Genomic DNA, 25,135 nt, shown 5'->3' with positions numbered 1-25,135 from the left:
ATCAGGGTCATACAACAAACATAAGACAATTTTGTTAAGAAAAATTGGTTTTGGGTTCCTTTTTGTTACATGGGTTATAATAATCATTGACATACATATGGGCCATACTTTGCACACTGCATCCATTACAGTTGAAACGAACACTGATATTTTGTTGTTCACTAGATACTTGTAACGTTACAGGAACAAAATCATCTGCTAAATATTCCCTCCAAAATGAATAACATACCAACAAGTTCTCTGGCTTGATGTCTCTGTGCACAATGTTGAGGCTGTGCAAATATTTGAGTGCAGAAACCAGGTTGTACACCATTGCACTGGCATCTCGCTCCGTATACTTAGTTGATGATGTAATGGCATCAAACAGATCTCCACCCTGCCAGGAAAGAGAAAGAGACATTAACAAACTGACAAGGTAGACACAAGCCATTATAGCAGGGGTAGCGTAAAATACATTTTGGAGTTGAAAATCCAATTAACTAGTGGTGCACTCCCATGGTAGCTTCAGCAAGAATGCACAGGAAGTGGCAGAATTTAGACTGGGAACCAGAAAGGCTGGTCTAGATTTTCACCAGGTCAGGTTGACTCAGGACACCTTGAAAAATGGCAGTTGGGTTATGATTCCAGGATTCCTGACCCCATTCCTAGACTGTCTGACTTTCAGGAATGCCTTTAAAAAAACAAACAAAGAAACAAAGAACAATGCAGCACAGGAACAGGCTCTTCGGCCCTCCAAGCCTGCACCGATCATGTGTTCCTAACTAGAACATCCGTTTGTATCCCTCTATTCCCAGTCTGTTCATGTGGCTATCTAGATATGTCTTAAATGATCCGAGCATGTCTACCTCAACCACCTTGCTTGGTAGTGCATTCCAGGCCCCCACCACCCTTTGTGTAAAATAACGTCCCCCGCATATCTGTATTGAACCTTGCCCCCCCCTTACCTTGAACTTGTGACCCCTTGTGTTTGTCATTTCTGACCTGGGAAAAAGCTTCCAACTGTTCACCGTGTCTATGCCCTTCATAATTTTACAAACTTCTATTAGGCCCCCTTTCAACCCCCGTCTTTCCAGGGAGAACAACCCTAGTTTACTCAATCTCACCTCATAGCTAATACCCTCCATACCAGGCAACATCCTGGTAAACCTTTTCTGCACTCTCCCCAAAGCCTCCACGTCCTTCTGGTAGTGTGGCGACCAGAACTGGACGCAGTATTCCAAATGTGGCCTAACCAACGTTCTATATAACTGCAACATCATATGCCAACTTTTATACTCTATGCCCCGTCCAATAAAGACAAGCATGCCATATGCCTTCTTCACCACCTTTTCCACCTGTGCTGCCACCTTTAAGGATCTGTGGACTTGCACACCCAGATCCCTCTGTGTGTCTATACTCCTAATAGTTCTGCCATTTATTGTATAGCTCCCCCCTGCATTAGATCTACCAAAATGCATCACTTCGCATTTATCTGGATTAAATTCCATCTGCCATTTCTCCGCCCAATTTTCTAGCCTATCTATATCCTGCTGTATTCTCTGACAATGTTCATCACTATCCGCAACTCCAGCAATCTTTGTGTCGTCCGCAAACTTACTGATCACACCAGCTACATCTTCTTCCAAATCATTTGTATATATCACAAACAGCAGAGGTCCCAGTACAGTGCCCTGCGGAACACCACTAGTCACAAAGGGTGCAGGCAGGTTCCTGTCAAAAGTCCACATCCGGCACTGCCGACTCTCCTACTCCCCCCACATGGAATCCGGCCAGGTTTTTAAAGAGTCATGGTTCACAGCCCCTCCGAGCAGTTGTGAACTCCAGTCTACATGAGGAACCTTTTGAACTTAACTTCATCGGGTTATGCTCTCCATAGTCTCTCATGAATCCTATACCAAGCTGCACCCTTCCATTCATCTATGTCCCTCATGCCACCTATGCCAAGCTATGGCATTTCCATGCTCATTCAGCCAAATAACCAATGAGCTCTATAGTGTACAATGGAATGCATAAAAATAGCTTTCAAAAACATAATTTGTTGAAACGCTTCTCCTATGTTTGAAAAGAAAAGTCTGCACTACAAGCTAATGTAGGCCCTTTAAAGCTTCAAATATCACAAATCTTTGAAACCATGACTTAAACAAATATTGTGAAATTGATATCAGAGATCAGAGAGCCTGAGCTGTCAATCAAACAATGGTTCCTTTGGGGAACAGGTGTTCTAATATTCTAGTAGTTCTCTAGATTTTAGACAAGCTTGAAAGCAGATGTTACATCAGACGAATGAAACTCGGGCAAGGATATAAGTTTAATAAGTGTCTTATAAAGGGGAAAGTGAGGACAGCTTTAAGGGGGGAATTCTGCACCTTATGGCCTTGGCAACTGAAGGTGCAGCCACTGATGGTGGGGCAATTAAATGGGAATGCTCAAGAGGCCAGAATTAGCTAAGCGCAGATATTTCAGAAGATTGTAGGGCTGGAGGAGATTACAGAGATAGGGAGGGGAGAAGCCGTGGAGAGATTTGAAAACAATGATGAGTATTTTAAAGTCAACACGTTGTTTGACTGGGAGCCAATGTAGGTCAGCTAGCACAGGGATGATTGGGGATTGGAAATTGGTCTAAGTTAAGACAGGGGCAGCAGAGATTTGGGTGGCTTCAAGTTTAATGAGGATATAATGTAGGAGACCCGCAGCCAGAAGAAAAGTCTAGAGGTACCAAAGAGATGAATGAATGTTCAGCAGCAGATGGGGAAAATTGGCACAGTCATGCAGGTGGAAATAGACGATCTTGCTGATGGCATGAATAAAAAGTGGTCAGAAGGCCATCTCAGAGCCAAATATGACACTAAGGTTACAAGCAGACTGCTTTAATCACAGCTTTGTGAGGGAGAGGGATGGCGTTGGTAGTTAGGAGTTGGAGTTTGGAACTGGGTCTCAAAACAATGTCTTCAGTCTTCCCAATATTTAACTGGAGGAAATTTCTGCTCATCCAGTACTGGCAATTTAGCAACAGTGGAGTTGAGAGAAATGGGAGTGAGGTAGAACTGGATGCTATCAGCGTACATGTGAAAACCAATGTTGTGCTTTTGGATGATGCCGCCAATCAGTCCACAAGCAACTGAGGTGATATTATCTGTTTTTCAACCCTGTTCAAGCTTAATCTCACCCTGAGCAATTCCTCTGATATCTTGACGCACATGCAGGAGTGGGGCACCCATTGATTTTCAGTCCAAAGAGTGTAACTCATTTAATTAGTTAAATATTTCTGGAGCTAACACCGACAAAAACTACTCAGGAATGCAGGTTCAAAAGATGATTTTGATTTCCACGCTTTAAACAGCATCTTTCATTTGTGTCCTTCAAGGAATGCACTCCATCTGAACTTAGTTGAGTACTGCAGGTCACAGCCAGAATCTAGTTCAGATCTCAGATGGAACATAATCAGAAAATGAATCTAAATGTGAATTCTAAGTGAGGAAGCTTACAATTTTAATGATGGTATTTACTGATAGCCCAGATCCAAATTAGGATTCTGATTTTTAAATTATGGAAGGAGTAGTTTCATTCAGTGTTGGTCAGGCTGAATTTTCAAATCTTATTTCTGTACAATGGGAGGCAACAGGAGAGTGTGGATAAATAAGCAAACTTGAGCTGGTGATGTAATTGAGGTTTAGCTCTTGCACAGTTTAGGAGCTACACAGTGAATATACATTACTTCTCTTATTTTTGAAATGCCCTTTTCTCTTTATAATCGAAGAGGTACACAGGACTTGTTTCATTCATTAATAATAAAGGGATTAAAAAATGAGTATTATTCAGAGGCTGGTGTTCATTTTCATTACTATGCAATACTAGAATAATATATTTCATTCTGCCCTGGGCATCTTGTGATAGAAATTGAGGATAGCAGTAAAAATCCAGCATATAATTGAACATATAAGCATTAGATCTTGAGGGCGACACTTAAAATTCCAACATACGTACAACTATGATATTTATAACTCCTTTTTAATAGATGTCTTTAATGAGATATATGCAGTTGTTGTCAGTTAACAGACATGACATTCCCTCAGGTAATGTTTGATTGCCGATACATTATTAGTGATGGCTTTTGATTGATGGATACAATTACATTTTCACCTTAATTTTCCAGTAAACAGCTTTGAAGTATGTGCTGAGGTTCAGTGTGGACCTTTAAAAAACAATCTTTTCATAGTTTGATATGTAGATTTTTGTGGTTCCAAATTTAAAATCACAAAGCAAAATATTGTATTTAATTATTGGGATCTAATCTTCCGCCAGTATTATTAAGAAGTAAAATTGTTACATGCTCCATGGCAAAGGATTTGGGAAAAACAAAAAAGGAAACATGCTGGAGCCAATAAAGAAAGCCAACACATTTCATATTGTCTCCAAACCTAAATCTGGGGATTGATTACATTGACCACGTGTGTGCTAATTTTATACGGTGCAATCTCTGTCCCAATAGAGTGAGCACAGTAAGACGTCTAACAACACCAGGTTAAAGTCCAACAGGTTTATTTGGACTTTAACCTGGTGTTGTGAGACTTTTTACTGTGTTTACCCCAGTCCAACGCCAGCACCTCCACATCATGACTACCAATAGAGTGACACAGAAGCTCCAAAACTGAGAAATTCGTGATGGACTGACATCCATGCCTCATTTCCGTACTGCGTTCCAACACACTGAAACTCTGGATAAAATCACAGTTTCACAGCTATAGAGACCATGAGTTGAGGGTGAATTTTCCAGCCAGCCACAACACTTTTGTACAAAATGTGAGAGAATCCCATTAAGACTGTGAACCTTGTGTAAATTAAGAGCAATTATCTTAAAGCACAACTGTCCAATGTTCTGACCAGGAATGTGTTATATATTCAGCCTGCCCAGACAAAACAGACAAAAAAGGTAACAATGTTTTCAGGCTTTTAGTAATTAAAGCTGCACTGCTGGATTTTCTTTCATTACTGCAACCTAGATTCTGAAAATGGGTATCGGTTTGCGTGTTCTGTTCTAATTGAGCTTTTATCGATAGATTAAAAAGGATGGACAATCCTTTTCACTTGCACCAGGGATGGATTGCTGATATTCAGTCTTTCAGATAGGTGGGCAAGTGTAAGGATATACACAACAGGGAAGGCTCATCCAGACTCGAAACGTTAGTTCTATTCTCTTTCCACAGATGCTTTCAGACCTGCTGAGATTTTCCAGCATTTTCTGTTTTTGTTTCAGATTCCAGCATCTGCAGTATTTTGCTTTTATCACAACAGGGAATAAATACCTTTGCTAGCTCTGATTCACCAGGGATACTATGATTAAGGTGTATTTTTTGCTGGAATCAATAAATCTGAAGCCAATGCTGACAATGGGGAGTTGACCACATCACTGAATGTATATGTCTCCAACGCCTTCCAAATGTTACCAAGAGTTATGTGCATTATCAACACTCAAATGTATATCTGGGTCCATATTATGATAGGATAGCCTTTAGAAACAAGAGGATCACTCCATTATGCCTAAGTAGGCAGTAACTGATCAATGTTCACTTCCCAGGCAACAATCATGATTCCTTTCTTTTAAAGTAACCCTCTGTGCCTGGCTAATGAAAGAGTTGGTTATTAGAAGGGGGATGGACAGTGTGTGTGTGCGTGGAGTGAAATTGGATTCCATTGTGTGTTAAATAGTGGAGAATGGGGGAATAACCAATTCAGCAAGGCTATATATTCTATGCCCAAATTATGTTGAACAATGTTTGAGGTCATACTGAGTTGGGCAATTCTCCAGCATTCCTGGTAGCTGTCATAAACAGATCCGAGTCTCTTTGCATACAATAACGAAGGGTTTAATGACTGCTTTGTGAACCCACTCTGAAATTCAGTACACTGAGTGGATCACATGCCAGGTAAACTCCCCCTTTTCAGGTACTTCTGCAACCTGACCAGGGTTAAAGGAGCCGCTGTGTTCACGAAAATGGTCATTTTGTTTTGGTTTTTAACTTGCTTTAGTAGAGCCAGGAGCAGAAAAAGTTAACCCTTGTTGGCAAACTGTTGGCAGCCTGTGCTTGTCCCCTCTCATTCTGCACCAACCTTCCCTGTGCTATTTTTGTAACCAACCAAAATAGAGCTGAAGTGATTGGTGAGGTGAGACCCCAGGTCCCATTGGGTGGAGCTTCGGGCCCAGGCTTCTGACGCATGTACCAACAGTGTCACCAACGAATTTAATTTTCAGCTTTCAAATTAACATTGACTTGAACATTAACCCCGCTCATCCAGTCATGGCCATCGCTTGCAGAAGTAGCAAGGTGAACTGTTGCTATTTTAGGGAAGGGGTAAGGCTTGCAATACAACAAATTCACAGCCTTGGAAAGGAAAGCTTGCCTTTGGGAAGCCTGCAATCAGAGTTCTTAATGAATTTACAGGATCTTATTTTTTCCTCACAACATTAATTTCCAACATCCTTTGGACCTCTTACCTTGACTAACTCCATTACCAGATAGAGCTCTGTTGGTGTGTCTACTTCTTCAATTAACATGATGATATTGGGATGTTTAACCCTCCGCAGCACTGCCACCTCATTCTCAATCAAGTGCTCCTAAAAATCAAATCACAGTAGCAATCTCATTTACAGCAACAAAGTAGTCTTGAGATTCAAAACAATAGCAACCATGCTTAATTTAGGAGGAAGCAGCCAGGTTCCATATTCAATTCACATCAAGGTGAAGCTGCTTTCCTTTAATATTACATCAATCTACGATTTGCAATGAAAATATCTATCTGATCAGTTCGGAGTTGTCCTATTTTGCTGCAACTCCTTATGCTTTGCGCGCCAGGCTTGCACACTCTCACTATCTTGGCTCATGAATGAAAAATGCCTACTTGAGCACGATACCAAAGGGAGCTTGGCACCCATGGGTGAGATGCCGTCACGAGCCTAATCATTCAGAAGTGGAAACATATTTAAAGCAAATAATAAACTAAGGAGCCAAGATGTCCTGAAAAGATCAGTGAGATAAAGACACACTCAGAATCACTTGTTCATTCTCAATGCTGACTACTGAAAATAACGAGCCACAATGAGCAGAATCTCAGCACCATTGAACAGTCTCTGCTGCTGACACCAAGAGTGGGTCCTGACCCCAGTGGTGTCACTTTCTTTTTGGAGGCGGCCTCTATGCTCGCTGTCCAATTATGGTTTCTTGAGGTGGTTGGTGCAATTGGAAGGTTCGATGGGAGGATTGCGAGCAGGTGTCAATGGCACACCAACATGCCGCCAGGAGGCAATCTCAGGGAACCTGCTGGACTCTTGTCTTACTGGGGAGCTTGGCAAACGTCGGGACAATGGCTGCATCTTACCTCTAACCTTGCCTTAGTGGGGCCTAGGAAGATTCTGCCCATTGTCACTAAGCTATATTTCAAATAAAAATGAAGGATAGGCCATCCCAAAGTGACTTTACACTCTGCTCAGAAATGCCCCATTATCTCCACTATCTGTCACTGTCCCTGTTCAGCCTTGTACTGAAAACCTCTATCCAAGTCCAGCATGTCTCCAGATAAGAATTCTGCATGATTTCATACCAAACTAACCTGATGTGGTTCAGATATTACCAGCATTACAGTGGTTGTATTTGTCCCACTCAGGGCCCTTCCCTATGACTGTATCAGTGCAGATTGGAAAACATCTGTCGCAAATTGGAAAACATCCTCAGCTTTGCTTCAAATTTCCAGCCCACCCTCACCTTCACATGGTTCATCTTCAACTCTTCCCCTTCTCTTGCTCTACTTCACAATCTATATTTCGGGGTGTTAGGCTGTTAGCCAATATGGTTGTTAACCATGATGTGTGTACCGACTCACACAGCTACCTTGTTCACACTTCCTCTCACCCCGCTTTCAGTAAGGACTCTATTTCACTTCTCCAGTTTCTCTGACATTGGCATATCTGTTCTGATTTTGTCACCTATCATACCAGTGCTTCCAATACCTCTTCCCTTTTCCCTCAGTCGTGATCGCCAAAGAGACTATGTCCATCTTATTTCCTGTACTCCTTTATCTCCCTCCCAAACCATACATCCTTTCCCTTATCCTTACCTTCCCACCCCACCAGTCTCCAATTCAATGGATAATCCTGTCTGCGACACTCTGGTCCAATCACCACAAACACTCTTCTCACTGCGTCTTCCCATGCAAGCACAGGGAAGATTACTCCAGCACTTTTACATCCTACCGTATCAACCTCCAGGGCCCCAACTACTCCTCCTTGCACTTCTTTCAAAGTAGCACTCTGTACTCACTGTTCACAATGCAATCTATTCTGAACTGGCCATCACCAAGTTGGTTGCTTTGCAGAACACCTTCATTCAGTCTGCAAGCATGAACCTAACTGTCCATGTGATGTCATTTTCATGCTCCATCCACTCCTATTCTGACCTCCCTGTCCTTGGCCACCTGCACTATTTCAATGAAGCTCCACAAGAGGTTTGAGGACCGATACCTTATCTCATGAAGATAGCTACTTTAGAACATTCCAGACTCAATGCAGAGTTCACCAATTTCAGATCATAACCATTTTATCACTTTTTTTGGAAAATAAATGATTCTGCTATGGTCATTATCAATTCTTTTTCTGTTTTTTTGTCCCATTACTACACCCTTTTTCCTTCCATCATCCCTTTTGTCATTTAATCTTTCCTGCTTCCCACTCTATTATAGACCTTCCCATGTAGGGCAAAAATATTGGTAATTCCCCTCCTGCCCTCAAAGGTGATCAAAAATGTTCCAGGTGACCTATAGCTCAGTAACTGCCTACTTTCGGTACACTGATGTACAGATAGTGCCAATTCCACACTCAGCACCACTTGTATTACTGCATGATGATATCAATCACACATTCCAGAGTTTAACCAAATGACATAAAAACAGTAGACAACAGGAAAACTTCTTACCTTACCACTGCATTTGGCCTTATCGATTATCTTCAGTGCGTACTCTTTGCCACTGGATCTAAATGAAATACAGATCAAGAAGCAGCTTCTTTGTGGTAGCAATATAATTTTCACACGCCAAAATTAGTTTGATATTTTTTCTCTTTCAAAGTGGTATCTTAGCCCTCCCTCATCAAGCATATATTGACATTATTATTTTCATCTCAGGAACCAGCACAAATATTTTCATGTTGATGTTTTGTTTTGTGGTCTGGCTCATTGCAAACCAACAGTTACTAATAAAAAGTTTGACGAAGAATCACATTGGACTCAAAACATTAACTCTGTTTCTCTCTCCACAGATGCTGCCAGATCTGCTGCGCATTTCCAACATTTTCTGTTTTATTTCAGATTTCCAGCATCTGCAGTATTTTGCTTTTATTTTAGTTTTTGATCCATGATCACTAATCAATAGGGAATTATGATTTATTGATTTATTTATTATCACATGTATTAGTATACAGTGAAAAGTATTGTTTCTTGCGCGCTATACAGACAAAGCATATCGTTCACAGAGAAGGAAAGGAGAGTGCAGAATGAAGCGCAAGAGATTGAATTAGAGCATTGTTAGAGAGTTTAAAAGAGTTAGAATAAAGTTTTAGAAGCGTAGAACGAGAGTAAAAGATAGAATTAGAAGGTATGCTGTGCACACTTGCAAGAAGTTGCCTCGCTTCAGCACCATCACGAGGAACAGTTATGACAATCAATTACGTCATTTTACAGGAAGCTTTTCACACCAACACATTTGTGGAAATTTCACAAACTAGCTATGCGTTTCTATTTACCCAAAGAGAGTGGGTGTGATTTTCGCGGCCCACTGCGCTGCTCGAGTAGCACAGCGGGCTGGAAAATGTCAGCAGGGATGCCGTAGTGAGATTCGTGACCGGCATCCGGGACATTGCAATTTTCCCAGGCTATGCTTTTAAAGCGTAGTCAGCCTCCCGCCAGAAATCAGCACGAGGTTGATTACCATGTTTGAATCTGAATTTTAAATTCATTAGCAAGTCCGGGACGGTATCGTCTGGGTTCGCTAATGCCTCACCCTTTGTTGGGAGAGGTGGGGTTAAAGCTGGTCCCCATCAACGAGGACCAGGCGTGATGGCCTCGTTGGCAGGGGCAGAGGCCATTGAGGCCCCCCGGGAGGTCGGGTACAAGGGGTGCCCCTTGGCTCCCTGGCACTGACCATCAGGCAGTCTGACAGTGGGGGGGGGGGGGGGGGGGGGGGGCGCGCAGGGTTGGGGGGGACCACTGCGCATTAGGGAGGGGGGGTGGGCAATTAGGACCAACCTTTGGCGGAGGGGGAGGGTGATTGGGGAAGCCATCGGAAGGCTAGCGATTGGCACACATACACAGTGGCCCACTCAGTGCGCTAATGCCGGCCTCTCGGGCGGGATTCGGCCCCGTTCCCCTCAACCAGTGTGAATCCCCTCACGGACTCTGTACAGAAATCTCCTGTTTTCCCGCCCGTTGGGCGTTTCGTTTCTTCTTGGGAAAATCACCCCCATAATGTTCTCTTTAGCTGTGAAGATAGATAAACGGCTGTTGGACTCTTCACACCTTCCATTATAAATAGACTTTATGGGCAGCCTGTTATTTTATGGGACCTGCTCACAGCAAATTGGGAACTACTTTGCCTGTTTATTTTAGCTGTAAAACTTATGTGTTTGCCGACTAAAGCAGAGTGTGGGTGTGATGAGGACATGCCGCTCATTAAAGGTAAAATCTTTATGTAATGGGATCCCAGCAGGGATCAGAATGGCTGCATCCCACATTTCTTTAGAAGGGTGAGGAAAAAGAATGATGACAGTAAGGTGTGGGAAGGTTGCATCTCTCCCCCAACACTGGTTCTCAGGAGTTGATACTGGAGCCAGTGAAGGCTAGAAGGGAAATTCCATTTTCCTCGGATGGAAGGAAGAGGCCAGCTGCTCAGATGAAACTAGAAGTCTGACGTGGTGAGCAGCAGGAGTGTGGTCCCTCGCAGCTGTAGACAGGTTTAATGACCTAAGATCAGCAGGAAAGTTGAGCGACGGAAAATGGAGAAAGGGAAAAATTGGGACTCTGTTCATAATGTTCATAGTTCTCATCCCTTGCCTGCCTCCTCAGTCACAGGTAGCCTCATGCCCCAATGACTGGATCTACCCCAGCACGCTATAGTTGGGGCAGTCTTTGGATGAACCTTCATGAGCTCCAAAACCGAGAGGGCATCCGCGACAGGCATCTCAGCTGTGAACAGAAGAGCAGGTGGCCTGTCTCCAGCTCAGCTGAAACTACAGGGCTTGCTCCATGTAGAAGTAATAGAAAACAGATAAGACCTTTTCGTTACACAAGATGATTCACTTATGTTTGTGTCAAAATATTTGGTTTGTCTAGGCTTATTGAAATGAATCAAACACTTCATTTGACCGCTTCATTCCCCAGTAATCTACTTTGTTGCATTCTGAGTCCCAAATGGACAGCATCCTACAGGACAATAGCTGGTCAGGTTGGAAGATGAATAAGGGGCGTAAATGTGATGGTTGAACTTTTGACTGTCAGAATGATTTGTGTTGGGTGGAGGCAGGGAAGAGGGTTTATGATTGCACAGCCTCAGATTAGTTGAACTGTGCCAATATGAGGGTGTTACGAGCTTTGCTGGCAGTCAGGTGAGCAATTCAAGCACCCTGGCCATATCTGGCTTCTCCTTCTCAGATGCTGGACATTTGCACCTTCCTCTTCCTGCAGCTCCTGTCCTCTCTGCAGTGTGATGTGTGAAGCACAGCAGATTAGAATCATTCTGAACCTCCTTGCTAAGATACACTGAAGAGCAGCACAAAATATCCAACATAGCATGTTCAAATCCTAGAATCCCTACAGTGCAGATGGAGTCCATTCGGCCCATCAAGTCTGCACCGACAACAATCCCACCCAGGCCCTATCCTCATAACACCATACATTTATCCTGCTAACCCCTCTAACCTACGCATCCCGGGACACTAATGGGCAATTTAGTACAGCCAATCAATCTAACTCACACATCTTTGGACTGTGGGAGGAAACCAGAGCACCCGGAGAAAACCCACGCATACACAGGGAGAATGTGCAAACTCCTCACAGACAGTGACCCATGCCGGGAATCCAACCCAGGTCCCTGGAACTGTGAGGCAGCAGTGCTAACCACTGGGCCACCCATTATTTAAGTTTATTTGTTAGCGTCACAAGTAGGCTTACATTAACACTGCAATGAAGCTACTGTGAAAATCCCTTAGTCGCCGCACTAGGCGCCTATTCAGGTACACTGAGGAAGAATTTAGCATGGCCAATGCACCTAAACCAGAACATCTTTCGGACTGTGGGAGGAAACACACCCAAATGTGTGGAGAATGTGCAAACTCTGCACAGACAGTGACCCAAGCCAGGAAATGAACCGGTCCCTTTCACTATGCCATCGAGCTGTCTTTGGCTTTGTAGGGGACAACAAATTCTTGAGCGTTTCATACACTTCTGGACCGGCTTGTGTCAAAAATATTACCCCTTTCCTTTCTCCTACTGCCTGGTTAACAATGGGATCATCAGGACATTATCATTGAAAAACATTTAATCAAAAGACTGTTTCTTGGACATGCTGTACACTCCCAGACACCTGCTCATGCAACCATCTTTGAAGTTCAGTCCTGTTGTACTCTCACCTTGCTGACTCTGGAAAATTTCACAAAGCACAGGATGCCCATTGGTTGGCCGTTAAAGGCACACACACATATCCACCAGCCACCACACACACACCACCCACGTGGCAGGTTCTGGCCAGTTGTGCACATGACGTCTATGTGCTTGTATCAGTTTGGGCTTGGCATTAAAGACTCCTGGGATGAGAAGCTCTGATTGTGCAAGAACTCCTAACTTAGTCTTGTTGAGCTCAAGCATATGTGAACTTCTGATAGCTGTGTCGCTGTGTGAACAGAAGCCAACCTTCAGCCGACCGGTAAATGCAAGAAAGTTCTGTTTAAAATACTGCATACAAGGAGTGATTCTTTGGTTGTGCACTTCCAGTGCTGAAGTTACATTTCCAAAATGCAGAATCTTTTTGCTGCGCCTCCCATTAGTGCAGCTTTCCAACTGCAAGTCTAGCTCTCTGCTGGGACTCCAAGATTGCAGACGCAACCCCGCTATGTATTAGTAATTTATATCCCTTTGAAAAGGAGATTGCAGGGAATTTCTGGGAACTCCAGCACTGGATCTGTAATCACAGATTAAAATCAAACAGTCTTGTCAGACATCCAAACTTGCAAGTTCTTCATTGGAAGAGCCTGAAGATAACCCTGAAGAAGGGCCTTTATATGCAGGACTTCACAATAGCAAATGTGGGATAAATATACAAACAATCCCTTCTGTTCTAAAAGAGGTCCTGAAAATCAGCAAATAATGGCATAGCATTGAAGGCAGCCATGGAAAAAAGCTTTTAACACAGGCTTCCAAACTGAAGGAGTGAGTCTGGTAGCTGGATACAATGATGTGGAGATGCCGGCGTTGGACTGGGGTAAACACAGTAAGAAGTCTCACAACACCAGGTTAAAGTCCAACAGGTTTATTTGGTAGCAAAAGCCACTAGCTTTCAGAGCGCTGCTCCTTCATCAGGTAAGTGGGAGTTCTGTTTACAAACAGGGCATATAAAGACACAAACACAATTTACAAAATAATGGTTGGAATGCGAGTCCTTACAGGTAATCAAGTCTTAAAGGTACAGACAATGTGAGTGGAGAGAGCGTTAAGCACAGGTTAAAGAGATGTGTATTGTCTCCAGACAGGAGAGCTAGTGAGATTTTGCAAGCCCAGGCAAGCTGTGGGGGTTACAGATAGTGTGACATGAAACCAAGATCCCGGTTGAGGCCGTCCTCATGTGTGCGGAACTTGGCTATCAGTCTCTGCTCAGCGACTCTGCGCTGTCGTGTGTCGTGAAGGCCGCCTTGGAGAACGCTTACCCAAAGATCAGAGGCCGAATGCCCGTGACCGCTGAAGTGTTCCCCAACAGGAAGAGAACACTCTTGCCTCGTGATTGTCGAGCGGTCACCTTCAACAACCAGTTCTTCATCCAGACACACGGAACAGCCATGGGGACCAAATTCCCACCTCAATATGCCAACATCTTCATGCACAGGTTCGAACAAGATCTCTTCACCGCGCAGGACCTTCAACCGATGCTATACACTAGATACATCGATGACATTTTCTTCCTTTGGACTCATGGTGAACAATCACTGAAACAACTATATGATGACATCAACAAGTTCCATCCCACCATCAGACTCACCATAGACCAATCTTTGGAATCGGTTGCATTCTTGGACACACGCATCTCCATCAAGGACGGTCACCTCAGCACTTCACTGTACCACAAGCCCACGGATAACCTCACGATGCTCCACTTCTCCAGCTTCCACCCTAAACACGTTAAAGAAGCCATCCCCTACGGACAAGCCCTCCGTACACACAGGATCTGCTCAGATGAGGAGGATCGTAATAGACACCTCCAGACGCTGAAAGATGCCCTCATAAAAACAGGATATGGCGCTCGAATGATCGATCGACAGTTCCGACGCGCCACAGCGCAAAACCGCACCGACCTCCTCAGAAGACAAACATGGGACACAGTGGACAGAGTACCCTTCGTTGTCCAGTACTTCCCCGGAGCGGAGAAGCTACGACATCTTTTCTGGAGCCTTCAACATGTCATTGATGAAGACAAACATCTCGCCAAGGCCATCCCCACACCCCCACTTCTTGCCTTCAAACAACCACACAACCTCAAACAGACCATTGTACACAGCAAACTACCCAGCCTTCAGGAGAACAGTGACCACGACACCACACAACCCTGCCACAGCAACCTCTGCAAGACGTGCCAGATCATCGACACGGATGCCATCATCTCATGTGAGAACACCATCCACCAGGTACACGGTACATACTCTTGCAACTCACCCAACGTTGTCTACCTGATTCGCTGCAGGAAAGGATGTCCCGAGGCATGGTACATTGGGGAGACCATGCAGACGCTACGACAATGGATGAATGAACACCGCTCGACAATCACCAGGCAAGAGTGTTCTCTTCCCGTTGGGGAACACTTTAGCGGTCACGGACATTCGGCCTCTGATCTTCGGGTAAGCGTTCTCCAAGGCGGCCTTCACGACACACAACAACGCAGAGTCGCTGAGCAGAAACTGATAGCCAAGTTCCGCACACATGAGGACGGCCTCAACCGGGATTATGGTTCACGTCACACTATCTGTAACCTCCACGACTTGCCTGGGCTTGCAAAATCTCACGAACTGTCCTGTCTGGAGACAATACACATCTCTTTAACCTGTGCTTAACGCTCCCTCCACTCACATTGTCTGTACCTTTAAGACTTGATTACCTGTAAAGACTCGCATTCCAACCATTATTTTGTAAATTGAGTTTGTGTCTTTATGTGCCCTGTTTGTGAACAGAACTCCCACTTACCTGACGAAGGGGCAGCGCTGCGAAAGCTAGTGGATTTTGCTACCAAATAAACCTGTTGGACTTTAACCTGGCGTTGTGAGACATCTTACTGAGCTGGATACAATACAGGGAATCTGGCATGGGGTGTATAGTCATCCTAACCCACACTTTGCCTCTATAGAAATCATAGAAAGAAAAATCATAGAAACCCTACAGTGCAGAAGGAGGCCATTCGGCCCATCGAGTCTGCACCGACCACAATCCCACCCAGGCCCTACCCCCACATATTTACCCGCTAATCCCTCTAACCTACGCATCTCAGGACTCTAAGGGGCAATTTTTAACCTGGCCAATCAACCTAACCCGCACATCTTTGGAGTGTGGGAGGAAACCGGAGCACCCGGAGGAAACCCACGCAGACACGAGGAGAATGTGCAAACTCCACACAGACAGTGACCCAAGCCGGGAATCGAACCCAGGTCCCTGGAGCTGTGAAGCAGCAGTGCTAACCACTGTGCTACCGTGCCGCCCCATAAATAAAGGAGATAATCGCCTTGGAATAAGTTCTGTGCTACTGGGGTGTGGAGTTGATGCAATTCTTCAAGAGAGAGCTGGTGCAGGCTAGGGTGGAGGCCACAACAAAAAAATGGGTGAAGTATCAAATAAAATGAATCATGGTCAATGTGGTCTCCTGGACTAGATCAGAGTGCTAACATAGTTGGAGAGGAATTTTCTATATTATTGTCATCTCTAAATTGATCTTGAGATTTCCATTTCACTTTCTGATTGTTCCAGGAGATTGCAAGGTTGTTATTTGGTTGGAGTGTTGTGAATAATCATTAAGACATGACTGTGTGGAACAGGTTTAAAGGAGCAACTGATTTTTTTGTTACCCATCATTTTCTTGCATTTGCAAGTGAAAATCAAAGAACATATGTCAGAGTATGTGTGGTTCCCTGAAATGTTTTTTACTCAGTGTATAAATAAGGCTGGACTCCTAGAACAATAATGATAGGAACAACTTTTAGGATTTCTGCAGAATTAACAAACAGCATAATTACAGCTGTCATGTTGCTATATCATTGGCTGTTTTAGCCAGTTTGTTAAATATAACATCCAACAATCAGTGACCTTTGCAAACATAGGCAACTTTTTTAGAGAACTCAATGAAGCTTTTCTCAATGATGATGTGAATTGGGAACTCCACCATGAGTATGTGCAGCATTATCATTCTTTTTGGACAAGGAAATCATTTGACTCTGCAATGCATCACAAATAAGGTGATATTCAGGTTATATTATGAGCGAGTTTAATATGCTTCTATTTGCTGATATTTTTAAAATGTAGTGTAGATGGTGATGGTATCAATGGAGCAAATGCTACTGGGATTGAAAAACCAAACACCATCAATCCCTGTGTAAGTGCTGGACTGTGCCAATTGGAAACTCCCCTGCAGGAGTAACGGGGGTTAAATATTCCTGGCAGGCACTGTGGCATAAAGGGAATCTACAGAGTGGAAGGGAGTAGGAGAAGCAGGGATAGGCAGTCTCTTACTAGGTCTGTTGTAACCCCAGGTGAGTTACACATGCAAGCCACAAGGCTAGGTTGCTTTGTTTCTGTTAGTATATAGGCTGTCTGGTGCAACTCAAACCTGGGAAGTGCTAATTCCTTAGCTGGGAAAGTGGAGTTGAGGTCGAGATTAGATTAGCCATGATCATATTGAATGGTGGAGGCAGGCTCAAGGGGCTGAATTATCTACTTCTGCTCCTAGTTCTTATGCTTTGACACCCAGCCACAGCCTCTGGTAAGGATGGAGAATGTCCCTCAAATAACATCTGAAAAATATATGATAGTAACCTGATCCAAATCCTGGGCCTGTTAGACCCTTGCTGGACTTGTGGGAAAGCACCAGAAAGATTTGAGGATTAATGGACTCACTTCGGTAATTTTGATAACCCAAATCGGGTGAGTTGAGGTTGGATTAACATTTTTTTAAATCCCAAACCTGACCCCAATCTGTCCAGATCTGGCTTCCAGGAGGTGACTTGGCTATTTAAATATTGAGACTGCGAACCTCACCTTTAATCTGCTTTAGAAATTTAGCCCAGCAGTTCATCAAACACCTGTGTTAGCTATTTCCTCTCTTAATAAAAGACTTCCATTTATAAAGCACCTTTCATGATCACTGTACATCCTAAAATACTTTACGGTCAGTGAAGTGGTTTCGAAGACATGGCAGTCAAATTGGGCTGGGCAAAATCCCACATAATTGAGGGTTAAACATTACTCAGAACACTGGGAGAATCACTCCTTTACATTGAAATAGTACCAGGAGATACGTTACCTCCACTTAAGTGGCAGCCAGATCCTTACTTCGGTGTTTTCTTTGAAAGACAGCACCTCTGGCATTGCAGCACTCCCTCAGTATTACATTGAAATGTTAGCCTAGACTGTGCGCATATGTCTCTGGAATGGGACATGAATCCACATACTTCTGACTTGGAGATGAGTACGCTACCACTCAGCACCAGCTGCCACAATGCTAACCGTATACATTTAGCATGTGATATGCTGTAGGAAAGAGGTTCCATTATATCTTAAAGAAAGTAAACTTCAGTTATGTGTTAAATGCAAATTTGCCTGTGGATTGAATACCTCAGAGGTGATTCCTTACAGGCTGTAAAGGCTTCCGTTGGTGATGTTAAGCTGACTTACCGTTCCACGCATTCTTTAACTATGGCAAAATTCCCGTCTCCAATCACCTTCCCAATTTTATATTTCTCAAGAATAGTTGAAGCTGAAAAGGATCTATTTCCATTTATACCTGTGGAAAGATTGACGAAAATCTAGATTACTATTCTTGGGTCTAAATTGTGGGAGGCTAGGGAGGAAATTGCGGGTCCCCTAGCCGAGATATTTGAATCATCGATAGTCACGGGTGAGGTGCCTGAAGATTGGAGGGTGGCAAATGTTGTGCCTTTGTTTAAAAAGGGCTGCAGGGAAAAGCCTGGGAACTACAGGCCAGTGAGCCTCACATCTGTGGTGGGTAAATTGTTGGAAGGTATTTTGAGAGACAGGATCTACAGGCCTTTAGAGACGCAAGGACTGATTATGGACAGTCAGCATGGTTTTGTGAGTGGAAAATCATGTCTCACAAACTTGATTGAGTTTTTTGAAGGGGTAACCAAGAAGATAGATGAGGGCAGTGCAGTTGATGTTGTCTACATGGACTTTAGTAAGGCCTTTGACAAGGGACCGCATGGTAGGTTGTTGCATAAGGTTAAATCTTACGGGATCCAGGGTGAGGTATCTAAATGGATACAAAATTGGCTTCTGAGGGTGGTTGTAGAGAATTGTTTTTCAAACTGGAGGCCTGTGACCAGCGGTGTGTCTCTGGGATCAGTGCTAGGTCCATTGTTATTTGTCATTTATATTAATGATTTGGATGAGAATATAGGAAGCATGGTTAGTAAGTTTGCAGATGACACTAAGATTGGTGGCATAGTGGACAGTGAAGAAAGTTATCTCCAATTGCAACAGGATCTTGATCAATTGGGCCAGTGGGCTGACAAATGGCAGATGGAGTTTAATTTAGACAAATGCGAGGTGATGCATTTTGGTAGATTGAACCAGGGTAGGACTTACTCAGTTAATAGTCGGGCGTTGGGGAGCGTACAGAACAAAGAGATCTAGGGGTACATGTTCATAGCTCCTTGAAAGTGGAGTCACAGGTGGACAGAGTGGTGAAGAAGGCATTCGGCATGCTTGGTTTCATCGGTCAGAACATTGAATACAGGAGTTGGAATGTCTTGTTGAAGTTGTACAAGACATTGGTAAGGCCACACTTGGAATACTGTGTGCAATTCTGGTCACCCTACTATAGAAAGGATATTATTAAACTAGAAAGAGTGCAGAAAAGATTTACTAGGATGCTACCGGAACTTGATGGATTGAGTTATAAGGAGAGGCTGGATAGACTGGGACTTTTTTCTCTGGAGCGTAAGAGGCTGAGGGGGTGATCTTATAGAAGTCTATAAAATAATGAGGGGCACAGATCAGCTAGATAGTCAATATCTTTTCCCAAAGGTAGGGGAGTCTAAAACTAGAGGGCATAGGTTTAAGGTGAGAGGGAAGAGATACAAAAGTGTCCAGAGGGGCAATTTTTTCACACAGAGGGTGGTGAGTGTCTGGAACAAGCTGCCAGAGGTAGTAGTAGAGGCAGGTACAATTTTGTCTTTTAAAAAGCATTTAGATAGTTACATGGGTACGATGGGTATCGAGGGATATGGGCCAAATGCAGGCAATTGGGATTAGCTTCGGGGTTTTAAACAAAAGGGCGGCATGGACAAGTTGGGCCGAAGGGCCTGGTTTCCAGGCTGTAAACCTCTATGACTCTATAACTGCTCCAAGAGTATTCCACATCACTTAACTGAGGAATACCTTTTAATTTCCAGCAATTAAGTACATGCATTACAGGCCTATCTTTTCTATACAGAAATAATTAATTTTCACTTGATAAGCTGATAGTTTATCCTTCAGAAATGAATACTGATTGCTTCATGCTTGCAGTAAATTGATATCTCCTCAGTATCATTTTTCTTTTTAGACATTTTCTGCCCTATTTGGTCATATTATTCTCTTTATAAGTAATCCCACAATATCTGAGGAGATAATGATGATGTTCAGTTTGATTTCTTTGCCTTGAATTTGACTCATATGATACCGAGAATAGAATATTAACTATAATCGGAGTGAAAAAGACCATTTGGCCATCAAGGCCATCCATGCAGAACCTATGAGCTATTATGCTATCATGTACTTCTCATCAAAACAACTAATTTATTAATCTTCTGATGTTAGGGAACACTACTTCCCCTAATCCCACTGAGTTTTAAACATTTCTCTATTATCTTCAGTCACATTTCTCGACAGATATTGATCCAGCTTCTTTTGACCAATTGTGATGAGAGCAGGAATATGCCATTCAATCAGCTCATTGCTGCTCTATACCTCAACTTAAGTTACCCACTTTAGCTTCATATCCCTTGATATCCTTACTTAATAAAATTTTATCAATCTCTGTCTTGAACGTTCCAATTGTTCCAGATTTCACAACTTTTTGGGGAGAGAATTCCAGATTTCTACCATCCTTTATGGGGTAAGCTGCTTCCTGATTTCACTCCTTAACAACCCAGCTGTAATTATTATGCTAATACCCCTTTGTTCTCGATTTGTCCATCAGATGAAATAATTTACCTGTACCTACCACACTAAATTCTTTTAACACTTAAACCTTTTTGATCAGATCACCCTACAATCTTGTGTACTTGAGCACATTTATGCCCTCATAATTTATCCCTTTAAGTGCCAGCATCATTGTGAGGAATCTGTGCTACATTCCCTCTAAGAACAATATGTCTTTCTTGAGCTGTGGTGTCCCAAATTACAGCAGGAAGGGCCTGACTAGAGCCATACGTAATTTAAGTGTTATTTTCTCCCCTTTGTAAGGCAGCCCACTTGAGATAAAGGCAAGTATTCATTAGCCTTTTGTTTGCATGTTTGCACTTCGGACCGGTCTACCAGCTTTAAGTGATTTGTGTATTTGGACTAATAAATCTCTCATTTCAGCTACAGTTTCTAGTGTTTCACTATTTAGAAAATACTCTGACCTGTCTTTCTGAAATCCAAAGTGGATGACCTCTCACATGGCTACATGAAACTTGATCTGAGCTTCACTCACTTGCTTAATCAGTCGCTATCCCCTGCTGCTTCCTGATCCTATTTACAATTGTTCTTAAATGTCAGTTGCAAACTTGAATAACTTTACACCATTTTATTCCTTTATCCAAATGATTGACAAATATGGTGAAAATTGAAGGCCCCAGAACAGATTCCTGGAGAACACTACTTGTCACATCCTGCCAATCTGAATGCCCACTCTATCTCTTTACTCTCGACTAATTTCCAGGTGGAGTCAAATGACTACCTCCAATTCCACGTACTCTTATTTTTGTCAATGACCTTGTGTGTAACCTGATTGTATGTCCTCTGGAAATCCATGTAGACAACATCCATAAACATTCCTTATAAGTGATCTGTCCAAAGCATTTAATCGGGTTAGTCCTATACAACTTACCTTTAACAAAGCCATGTTGGCTCTCTCTGATTAGCTCATAGTTGTTTGTGTTCTGTCCTTAAGTGACAGACTTTAGTAGCTCTCCTACAATTGCCATTAAACTGACAAGCGTGTAGTCACCTGGTTTCGTTCTCCTCACCTTCTTAAATAATGGCATGATATTAGCAATTTTCCAGTCTAACTGCACAGCTTCCAAACCAAGACAGCTTCAAACGATTATAACCAACTCTGGATACAATTGCCTTCTCTGAAATTCAGATCCATTAACCTATTAGAATTTTTGTTCCAAATCATGAACAATATTTGGTATGTGGGGATTTTACACTCGTGTTCTCTGCTTATTGTCTAATTCTCCATTTCCTTTAATGGAAGAAGTTAAAATTGTGCATGAGGTATCTTAATGAAGTAAATCATATTAAGGTACTTTAAGAAAAGTTTTGACTGGAATTTGCCTTGTCCTCCTGGTACCTAATGCTGATGACAAGCAACGCTAACACATTAAAAGAAAATGTTCCCGGCAAACAGCTTTCCTCATCAAGAGTGCACAGTGTAAAGCTCGGTACACTAGCGCTCCCAGAATGTGATCCAGGTGTGCCAGGGTTCAAGGTGAAAGTTGGAATTTGTGAAATCAGGACATGAGCTGTAGATCTCCAAGTATTTCAGAAATAGCAACACCACTGCATTTGCTCCTTCAAAGAAAATGCATAGCACTCCTGGAGCATCAAAGATCCATGTCAACAAGGGTCATTTCCAAAAAAAAGGATGAATTCCTTAAACTGGTCTCAAGAATTTGTACATGCTTAAAATATTACACCTAATCTCTAAAGAAACAAATGTTGAGTTCTGGGAAAGTATTAGTACAATGAAGTTTTTTTCTGAAATTGTGACATCTGTAATTGGAAGCTAATGGACCACGAGATACTTTTCCGGGAAGAAACAGTACTCACTGCAATGAATACTATTTCTGTTTCTATACATCCCAAGGCACTGTGCCACACAAGCTAGACTGTCCCAATAAAACCTGGGTATGGGCAGGAACTTGGGCTTGGTTTTTGATGTATGCTTTTCTGTTGATAAAAGTACATTAATAACTCTTGCTTGCATAGATGGGGCACAGCAGAAAGCAGAAAAAAAAGTTCTATTTTGCAAATGGCAGGTTTGATTTCAGATTTTTATTCTAGAAACCTCAAGAAAGCCCACTGAAACATCAATATCCCACCCAAAACTGAACAAGTTGAATAGAAAGCTTGAGAAGGTATTTTGTAATGTTATTGCATTCTTAACTTCCACATGATTACAGCCAGAAAAAGTTAACAAATGAGTCTTAAAAACTAGGTATCATATAGAGAGCTACTGATAAATAGAGCAGTGAAGTCCATGATAAGTTTTCACATCACTAACGAATAAAAGTCTTGCCCAAATTTTCTTCCCCATTTACTAGAAGACAATCTGAAATCTATGGGAAATAAAACACAATTGTCCAAAGAGACGAAGAAAGTTAGCATTTCAACCTTTTGAAGAGTCCAATCAGAACATGGTGTAATCATTTAACATTTATATTTTTTCATTGATTAAAATATGGAATCCTCAACATGGAGATTGGGATTTATTTTTAAACACACAATTGACATTCAATATCAATTTGGAGTATTCCCTGGTTAGATAGAAAAGGCTACGGGTGCGATCTTACAAAAGAAATTCTCAATGCTGAACGAGCGAGAGAATGAGAGAGTTTCAGACCTGCCTTTTTGGCGTGTTTGAAAATGCCCTATGGCACTTAGTGCAAAAAAAGTGCCAGGATGCGATTCTCACCAGCAAGTGGGGTTGGAGCCTGAGCGTGATGGGGCACCATTGCGCAGGCGCCCTGATCTCCCAGTGCACTGGGAGATTTCCTGCCATCCCCCGCACCCACCCTACACACATCAGGACCCACTCCGCTGATCGTCCCCTCTGCAGAGTTCCCTCCCAACCCAATCGCTACCCCTTCAGCAGAGCTCCTCCCTTTCATTGCCGATCATGCCCACCCCGCACCCCCCCGCCCCCCACCAGAGTTCCCCGTCCTTCTCTCCCACCCTGGCAGAGTTTCCATTCCCTCCTCCTCTTCATATCTCCACTCCACAGGCTTCGCCCCCATCATTTTGGCATTGCCCTTCTAGTTATGTGGGCATTGCCAGGATGCCCAGTGGGCACTGCCAAGCTGACACTGCCCAGCCCTGCCCCCAAAGACCCAGATGCTTCAATGGCCTCCGATCCTCACAGCAAGGCCAGCACGAGGAGACCAGCTCTGATTCATAGAACATAGAACATTACAGCGCAGTACAGGCCCTTCGGCCCTCGATGTTGCGCTGACCAGTGAAACCAATCTAAAGCCCATCTAACCTACACTATTCCAATATCATCCATATGTTTATCCAATGACCATTTAAATGCCCTTAATGTTGGCGAGTCCACTACTGCTGCAGGCAGGGCATTCCACGCCCTTACTACTCTCTGTGAAGAACCTACCTCTGACATCTGTCCTATATCTATCACCCCTCAATTTAAAGCTATGTCCCCTCGTGCTACCTATCACCATCCGAGGAAAAAGACTCTCACTATCCACCCTATCTAATCCTCTGATCATCTTGTATGCCTCTATTAAGTCACCTCTTAACCTTCTTCTCTCTAACGAAAACAACCTCAAGTCCCTCAGCCTTACTTCATAAGACCTTCCCACCATACCAGGCAACATCCTAGTAAATCTCCTCTGCACCCTTTCCAATGCTTCCACATCCTTCCACATCCTTCCTATAATGCGGCGACCAGAACTGTACGCAATACTCCAAGTGCGGCCGCACCAGAGTTTTGTACAGCTGCAACATGACCTCCTGGCTCCGAAACTCCAGTACCCCAAATGGCAGGTGGTAAAGGTAGGTGAACCTAGACTATAGTGTCTGGGACTTGCTAATGACATGCTAAGCATGTCATTAATATTTAAATTGGCTTCGTGCCCAGAAAAGGCAGGAAGCCAATTGCGCTGGTAAAACAGGGCTGGTACATTCAGGGAAGCGAAAAGCTGGATGCATTTCTCATTTTTTGCCTCCAGCCCAAGTTTACCACTTCGCTTTGCCGAAAGTCGGGCAGGACAAGGTTGTAAGATAGCGCCCTAAATGTTTATACAAAAGTTTCCACTAATTCCCCAAGACAACACCCAGAAAAGATAGGGAAAATGATAGAGGGGAAGTAATAGCCTTAATGATTAAGAATGGAATCACTTCAGTGATAAAAGAGATATAATGAGAGATATGAGCAGATATAAAGGCAATGGAGACTTTATGGGTAGCAATAAAAAAGGAAAAAGATTTCAATACTGTAGTGGTGGATGTGCAGTGGCTCCCCTGGTGGCAGCTGTGAAGTGGTGCAATGTATTAACACAGAGATTAGACATGTACGTAATAAAAGCAGAGTGGCTTTAATGGACAAATTTATCTTTAATATAGATTGGAATAAGCAGACTAGCACACGTCAGAAAGTAGTGAATTCCTTTAATGTGTTCAGG

General features: G+C 43.1%; 1 protein-coding gene across 5 annotated transcripts in view; it reads right to left on the bottom strand.

Moving 5' to 3' along the window:
• The window catches only part of dclk2a (doublecortin-like kinase 2a), a 330,122-nt gene that overhangs the window by 54,284 nt on the left and 250,703 nt on the right, over positions 1-25,135 (bottom strand). For all 5 annotated transcript variants that reach the window (XM_078210403.1, XM_078210563.1, XM_078210647.1 and 2 more), the window contains 4 exons: positions 18,177-18,285; positions 8,964-9,021; positions 6,494-6,613; positions 230-376 (listed from right to left, as the gene is read on the bottom strand). In XM_078210403.1, the coding sequence (XP_078066529.1) occupies positions 230-376; positions 6,494-6,613; positions 8,964-9,021; positions 18,177-18,285 (434 nt within the window). The remainder of the gene's footprint in view (positions 1-229; positions 377-6,493; positions 6,614-8,963; positions 9,022-18,176; positions 18,286-25,135) is intronic.

The sequence above is a fragment of the Mustelus asterias genome, chromosome 1 (assembly GCF_964213995.1).
Source record: "Mustelus asterias chromosome 1, sMusAst1.hap1.1, whole genome shotgun sequence".
NCBI lineage: Eukaryota > Metazoa > Chordata > Chondrichthyes > Carcharhiniformes > Triakidae > Mustelus > Mustelus asterias.
The sequence above is the reverse complement of the archived record's forward strand: the minus strand, read 5'-3'. Positions and strand labels throughout refer to the sequence as shown.